The sequence below is a fragment of the Boleophthalmus pectinirostris genome, unplaced genomic scaffold, assembly GCF_026225935.1.
Source record: "Boleophthalmus pectinirostris isolate CB_2022bp ecotype Guang Dong unplaced genomic scaffold, ASM2622593v1 HiC_scaffold_13, whole genome shotgun sequence".
NCBI lineage: Eukaryota > Metazoa > Chordata > Actinopteri > Gobiiformes > Gobiidae > Boleophthalmus > Boleophthalmus pectinirostris.
In genome coordinates this window covers 32,058,878-32,067,368 of record NW_026571036.1, presented here as the reverse complement: position 1 = coordinate 32,067,368, position 8,491 = coordinate 32,058,878, and the positions used below count along the sequence as shown (strand labels likewise).

The 8,491-nt window shown below is 38.8% G+C and overlaps 1 protein-coding gene across 1 annotated transcript in view; it reads left to right on the top strand.

The window, feature by feature from the left end:
- The first annotated feature begins 1,157 nt into the window (after positions 1-1,157).
- The window catches only part of syndig1l (synapse differentiation inducing 1-like), a 108,857-nt gene continuing 101,523 nt past the window's right edge, over positions 1,158-8,491 (top strand). The window contains exon 1 of the mRNA XM_020933735.2: positions 1,158-1,670. Within this exon, the coding sequence (XP_020789394.2) occupies positions 1,158-1,670 (513 nt within the window). The remainder of the gene's footprint in view (positions 1,671-8,491) is intronic.

The window sequence follows — 8,491 nt, the reverse complement described above, 5'->3', positions numbered from 1 at the left end:
GACAGTGAAGAACTGACTTAGGTGGTGGTTTTATTGCTAAAAAACACAGAGAAAAGCGACCGTCCTGACTGTGAGCCTGGTTGCCTCTCCACAGATCAGAGTGGAAGTAGCTCAGTCGGTAAAGTGTTTGTCCACTTATCCGAAGTTTGAGAGCTCACATCCACTGCCCAGAGGTTGGTGGTGTGATTCCAGTTCCCACAGATGAATGCTGTCTTTGTGTCCTTCGGCAATACTTTTAACCCACCTTGCCCCTAGTGTCTGCATACACTGGTGTATGAATGCCTGTGTGAATGGGTGAGTGGCTTCTTGTTGTAAAGCACTTTGAGTGCCTTAACAGCGATAAAGCACTATATAAAAATGTGCCCATTTACCATTTACCTGTAACTTGTGTTGTGGAAAATATTATATATCTCTTGATAATAAATAATTCATCCATTTGCGAAGCCCGGAGAGTTTTTGGAATACAAACAAAGGTTTATTCTTCTTGTTACAGCAGATATGGACAGGGCTTAGGCCTGCCCTGGCCTCCCGTCCCCAGCAGTATGTCCCCTTAGACCCCCGGCTCAAAGCAGAGTGACACTCATAGGCTGGTGCTAATCAACTTAACATACATTAGAGAACAGCTAAGGCAACACACAGTACCATACTGTGGAACATTCCAGACCAAGCAAGAACATCTCCATGGCAAAAGCATTTGAGCACATACAAGCCTATCAGCCAATCATTAATCAGTGTGTCAGAGAGTCATTTTAGGTTTAAAACAACTGGATTTTAACATTGAAACTGACATGGCAAAAGGAGAAATTCAATTTGTCAACTGGACAAAAGTTTATTTTGGTTGAATACGTTACATAGCTCATCCAAGCTGCTGCTTCAGTTCAGGTTAGACGCTGGTGAACACTTTCTTCTATTTGCCTGCAGGGAGGAGCTAACTACAATGAAACTACTCTGAAACTAACACACCTATTTGTTTACAGTTTCTGTTAGTTAGACCTATTGAACTTGCACTTGAACTTGAGTGTGGGGGTCACATTGAAACTGACAATGATCTTTTTTTGTCTTTGTTTTATTTCTCTTTCAGATCGCAACGCTGTGAATGCTGAAACAACTTACTGTCAACTCACGAGAGGTTTAGCCTGACAAACTTCACCGTTGCTATGGAGAATTTAAGCGAACTGCAGAATCCGTTACTGGACAAAAACACAAAGCACATGGTAAACGGATACGGCGGGGACGTACCAAATAATCAATACCAGGAGAATATTATCAACTACTTCGCAGGCAGCGGTGAGGTTGGAGGCGCTAACAAAGTGGCCAACAAAGTGGCTAATGGTACAGTGGTGAACGCTGGGAACTACAACACAAATGGCCGAATCAAAACGCAACAACTTCTGGACGCTACCTCTCTGCATCTGGCAGTGGAAGCTTTCTACAAACCTAATTTTATACTGTACAAAGAAGACAGCGCTAGTATCAAGGCTAAGGAATACAAAAGTGAGTGTTGTGAGACCACGTTCACAGAGAAGAAAAGCAAAGAGACCTCCACACCTGCAGGGGGCGACTCAGCTGGAGCAGAGGACCCCCAGAACAAGCTGATGGAGGATGGGGAACATGTGAAGATTCAAACAGTGTCCTACGAAGTGGAGGAGGAGGAGTATGTTGAGTATGAGGTAAGGCAAGAGAGAGTTTAAAGATGCACTATGTAACTTTTGGTAGGGGAGGTGTCACCTGCTTGTCTCTATGGATATGTCTTTGCTGTGGCTGGAATGTTCCACAGAGTGACATTAAACAGCTCTACCTTACATTTATTTAGTGCTGTAGTACTTGAGACCGGTCTTGTTCTTGAGACCGCCCTAGAAACCTTTTTTTTACAGTCTCAGTCTTGAATGCGTTTGGACTCGGTCTTTTCACGGACTCCAGGTCTAACTCCAGTCAGGTTTAAAATTCCTACCCACTTTCTTCACTTTCTTCACAGTTTTCTGTAAAGAGCCAGTGTTCTCTTAAAGAAGGGGTTCTCAAACTGTATGTGAGGGTTCAAAAAAGGGGCCTAGAGTGTGCAGTACAGTTTGCTTGTCTTATTTTATGCTTAAATTAACATTTATCAGATAAAATGGAGATAGATCTATAAAAACATTGATATAAATGTGCCAAAACAACTGTAAAATACAAAAAAATTTAGAAAATGACAAAGGTGATCTCGATTTGGTCTCAATGGGCCGAGGTGTTGTCTCGGTCTCGGCCTTTAAATGTCTCGGTCTCAACCCTCAGAAGTCTTGGTCTTGCCTACAAATTATTTTATAGCTGAAAAACAGACATTTTAACTGTGAGCAGGGTCGCCTCTCCACAGATCTGACCTGTAACTTGGTCTGGTTTGGTCTCCATGAAGACAGAAAGGTTTAAAACTATACTGTGAAACATTCCAGACAAAGCAACAACATCTCCCTGGAGAAAAGCATTTGACGAACCTTCCAGCAGAAAAGTTACACAATGCACCTTTAATGGATAATTTAAAGAGGGAGTATTACTTCACTTTTTTTTTTTTATCTGACACTGCTTTATTTGTCAAAAACAAAGTACTAACAATTTAACTTTTGTTTTTGATGACCAAGAGTCCCCCCCTCCCTTTGCTCTCTGTACTAAGTCACTTCCCCTTCAGAGCACTATCACAACACAATCAGTGTGCAGCCCGATAATAAAACTACTGCACATCGCATCAGGTTTGTCAAGTTGTCATGTAAAATTTTGTATATTTATGCAGCTAACTGTAAGGAGGGTTTGAATACAGCCCAGGAGAGATCGCTAAAATACTAAAACATGCCCGGATGACAGCTGATGAGGAAACAAACAAAAACAAAAACAAAAAAAAGCATTATACCTTCTCTTTATGTTGTTGTTCGATCGATTTCTTGTGTTCTGAGGAGGCAAGAACATTACAGTTTTGTGCAGTAACATTATCTTAATGAGCGTAAGTTAAGTTATCTCACCCTTTTATACCACCCACTCACTTTCTCTCCGACTTTCTCGGTTACCTCAGACGCCCTTGGTCCTTGTTAGTGAATTCTGGTTACAAAGCTTGTAACTTGCAGTGTGTGTAGGAGTTGCTTGCCAGTGGTGGAGTGGTTTAAGTTTTTGCACACGTGTGGTTCATGAGTAGAGACCACAACCCCAGGATATAGTTTAAATAAAACTGTATTATGCTTGAATTCAGAAGGGAGTGGAACTGGACCATAGAGCATGAAAATCCTCCGTATTAACTTGAGATGATCCAACCGCAGCTGATAATTATTAGTATCACGTGTCAAATCCAGAAGACATCTCCTCTTGAAAGTTCTTGTAACCTTCCAAACTAAATATATAACTTTAACTATAACTATATGCCAAGTTTGGTTCTTCAATTATTGATTCTGCAAAAACCTGAGCTGTTTCTCAGTGTTTTATGTTGTTTTCTTCCCCCTTTTTACATGTTTGTTTTTGACGCAAACAGACCATACTTTCTCTCATCAGTTAATTCATCTGTCACTCTGAAATCATGGAGACAGGATATGGATGGATACAAAGTTTTGTCAAAGTGTGTGGTTCGGACTGGACAAGTAAGTCCTGGATCACCAAAGATATTTGAATTTGATGAAGTAATACTGAAGAATCCGTGTATCATTCATTCATTATTTTCTTCATTATTTGTCTCCAAAACCAAAATGAAAAAATGGATTACAATTTTTTTTTTCATTTGTCGATTCTGTGTTTAAATGAATGAAGGAAGTGACACAGATCTAAACCAGGACTAAAACAGGTCTAAATCATCTCTAACCCAGGTCTAAACTGGTCTCAGTTGTAGTCTCTGTCCCAGTCTCAGTCCTGGTCCTGATCCTGGTCTGTCCCGGTCTCAGTACTAAATCAGGACTAAACCAGAACTGAACCAGGAGTGTCGGGACTGTCCTGGATGTGCGCCCGCGTAGACTGCTGAGTGATCAAAAAACAGGGACCAGACTGGGACCAGGACTGAGACCTGGTTCAGTCCTGGTTTAGACCTGGTTTAGACCTGTTCAGTCATGTTTTAATCCTGTTTTAGTCCTGGTTCAGTCTGTATGTGGAGCAAAAGTCCAGCATCGCAGTTTAAGTCACGCAAACAGGAAACGCCCATTATAAGTTTTTTTACATTATGGTCCTGGTCTGAAATACAAAATTGAAAAATGAAAAAAACTAATCGTTATCCATTTTTTCATTTTAGTTTGGAGACAAATAATGAAGAACATAGTTGTTTTTTTCATTTTCTTATTTTTGGTTTTATATTGAAAAACGAATGAACAAATGATACACAGATTTACACAGATTCTGAAGGCTGGTTTTGGGCCTGTGAACACTGACCTCCTTTTCCATCTCCATATTATTACTATAGTATTAGTATTGTGATCTACAGTACTTCATAATATCAGATCTCTTTGTTTACCAGTTAAATCTAAATGGTATTGATCTGCTGATATGAGTAGTTTTAATGCTATATTTACTGTCGATTAGGAAATTGGTATTGATTTTTAGACTAGCTCAGTTGGTACTGAGTAGCGTCTTTGGGCAACACACTTAACGCACCTCACCCCCAGTGTCTGCGTACAGCTTTGAGTGCCTTGAAAATGGAAAAGCACTGTATAAAAATATGACCATGACTAGGAGTGTAACGATATCTAAGTCTCATGATACAATATCGTCACGTATGAACCTCATGGTACGATATTTATTGCGATATCATGGGAAAGCTCATGATATGGTGGGGAGGCTCAGGATTAAGGACATAACAATATGCTTCCTTTTCCCTCTTAAAATGCCTTGACAAGCCTTAATCCAAAGAACGAAGACTTAAAAGTGCTAAGAATTGTTATTTTTTCATGTAGTCTATACTGAAATAGAGCAAAGGATCATGGTCTATGTAGTTCCCTATGTATTATTTTAGCTATTGCTGCACCATAACTCTTAATTTAAGCAAAGAGACTTGTAATTCGATATATTGTGATGGTCCATGATATTATAGTGTCAACTCTGACGATACGATATCACGATATTTCGGTTATTGTTACATCCCTAACCATGACCATTACTTTTGTCAGTGTAAGGACTTTAAAAACTCAGTGGACCACTTATGCATTGCTGCCAGGTGATGTCACAAAGTGGAAGCAAGCAGCTCTTTGTTTGTGCTTTTAAAACCTAAAACTGTTTTGCTTATGAAGGTTAAGATAAATGCTTTCGGCTTCTTTTTTTTCCATTTCCAAGAACAATGTCATATTTTTAAAGGTAACAGAGCAACAGTGCAATTCTTTTTTGTATTCACAGCCTTGGCTCTGCAGATAGATATCGCCTCTGTATATTTTACTGAAGGAAGCGCTAAAGAGTTTTTGAGTTCATTGAAAAGTCAGACCAGCCCGGCACTGTTAGACACAAGCAAGCGAGGATTTAGCAAAATGGTTTTATCCTGTACGCTTCAAAAATCGACAAAATCCACCAAGAGGGAACCAGAAACATTTCAAATATGGGCAGCAAAGTTTTCTCATGAAGTGTTAAAAGTAGGGCTGAACAATATGACATTAAATATATTTGTACAATTTTGTTTTGAATTGATGGATTACTGTTTTCAGTGTAATTATGTTTTGTATTAATAAAAAATGACTTTCCCTTTTTTCCCTTCAAAATCTGAACTCTGCTCCCAAGCAAATTATTTTACTGACAGAGGTTTAAAAAAAAAAAAAAAAAAAAAAAAAAGCCCCAAATCTGACAATTGCCCAAAATCTGACAAATTGAAAAAAGAAAAAAAAACAAAAAGATAATAAAATAAAATTCTTGTCATATTGATCAGCCCAAAATGAAAGATATAATTTTTTTCATGACAATTTTTCAAAACTTAATTTTGCAGGTCAGCCCCCGTTTTCACCGCCACTGGTACACGCCCACTGCTCAGTCCTTATTTTGTTCTCCAATTTTATTTTCTTAATCACTGATTCAGTGTTGTGTCTTTATTTTGGTACAAATGAAAAGAAAAATCAGCTACTCGCTAATATGATCTGCAGCCATCCATCGGAGGTGACAATAGCTGCATGGCTCTTTATTTTTATTTATTTATTTTGCACATACATAACATAACTATTAAAAAATAAAATAAAATAAAAAAACATAAAACTTAAAAAGAGTAGGTGCTAGAAGAGGCAAAAAACCCAAAAGGGCTTATATTAAAGCCTCCAACTTATAAATACATTTTTAAAAATTTGATTCAAACATGGATTAAAATACAGCAACATCCATAATTGAATGATTGTCAAACATTATCATGAAATATCAAACCTCACACTCAAACCTCATATCAAACCTCACTTTCCTCACACTCTTTCTAAACAAAGCCTCTGATATAGCATCTCTAACCAGATGTGAAAACTAAACCCTTGATGTGACACATTTTGGAAAATAAAAATTACGATTTTGACGAGTATTGTATCGCTATTTGTTGTGATGGCGTTTATGACGACGTTTGCTCCCATTCAACACTGCAGTTTTCTAAATCAGCAGACTTGTTTCTTTTATTAGGTTGTTTTAGATTAATATAAAAATCATAACATCCATGGGTGTCATAAATGTATATATAAGAGACACAAACACAATATTTGCTTCAAAACATGACTGTGATTGGTTACACCCACCTGTCACTCACAAGCAAGACTGAGGCCCCATCCACACTAGTATGTATTCAAATCATTGTCGTTGTGGTTGCAGTGTTCGTCCACACTAATCTGATTGAAAACGACTCCAGAGACCGAACGATCTGGTGCTGCCAGCTCCCACGAATTCACCTGAGTACGGACCTGATCCGACACTGTGTGGACACCTGAAAACGTTGATACGCTGATGTAGGTCTATGCACCGCGAAGTAGTTAATTCATCACCAAACACTTAACTAGTAGTTAATTCATCGCCAAAACACTAACACTAACCAATGCAATAGAAGCATAGAACAGACTCACCATCAGCAGAACACCCCTCTGTCACAGAAAGAACACATGTAATCCACTGAGTCATGTCCTTTAATCCAACAGAAGATGAACTGCATCAGCGCACAATAGCGAGCTGAGCGCTTAGTTTATGCAAATTAGCCATGCGGTTTGAAGTTTTGCTTCTGTAAAACGTAAACACATATGCTCAAAGCTGTGTGGATAAGGAAGGATTGTGGACACAGAAACGATGTGTGTGGACGCAGATCATTTCCGATACATTGATACAGTGATACGCAGATTCGTTTCAGTGTAAACAGGGTCTGAGGCTGACCAATAGGAAGAGAGGGTGGGGATATGTAAGCGCACAACTGCATTTTAAAGAGAGGCACTGCATCACCAGGACGATATAATCAATACAGGGCTCTTTTTTTTTTCTTCTTTTTCATTTCAGATTATAGGTTTCTCACAGGTATATTGACTCGGTGTAATACAAAAATCCATGCATATTTTACCGATATTTTCCCCGTAGTCCTAACCAGAAATCCTGTCCTGATCCTCTGACCTTGACCTCGATTGCTTGGAGAAGTAAAAATTCCAGAGTAGATTATGAAAACACATCTCCTGTCGCCGTGGATACGAGGTGGCTGGCTAAAGGTATTACAGGGTGTGCGGCTGGAGCACTCAGAGGATTTAAAGGAAATGTGAGCTGGTGTTTATAAGATGTGTTTCTGAGCAGTGTACAGGCTAATGGACTGTCTGACGGGGACACAGCTCAGAGATGACATGGTGAGATGGGCAACGCGAGAGGAGAGAGACGAGGCTTAAAGGTCCTATACTACAAATAATGTACACTTGTGAGCTGCAGGTCATGTTAGAATGTTGTTGTACCGTTTCTTTTGTAGAAATTGGCAATTCCAGGACTGAAATTATCCAAATGATTCTACTGAAGAAGAAGGTCTAGTATGGAGAAAACAAAACAAGAAATCTTCATCTTTCTCTGTGGAGACAAGCTGGTGGTGTACGCTCCTCCAGAAAACTTACACTGTGCACCGTTAAGATTCACCTTTTTAAATTTTTTTTCTTCTTTATAATAACAAACAAATAGACAACTACACACTACACACACATAGGGATGTAACAATAACCGAAATATCGTGATATCGTATCGTCAAAGTCACAATAATATCCTGGACCATCACAATATATCGAATTACAAGTCTCTTTGCTAAAATTAAGAGTTACGGTGCAGCAATAGCTAAAAAAAGACAGAGGGAACTACATAGACCATGATCCTTTGCTCCATTTCAGTGTAAACTACATGAAGAAATAATAGTTCAAAGCACTTTTAACTCTTAGTTCTTTGGATTAAGTCTTGTCAAGGCATTTAAAGTAGCATATTAACAGTTTTAGCTGTTTAGCCTCCACAAAATATCGCAATAAATATTGTACCGTGAGATGTATATCGTGAAAATATCGTACCGAGAGATTTAGATATTGTTACATCCCTAATCTTGAGCCTCCCC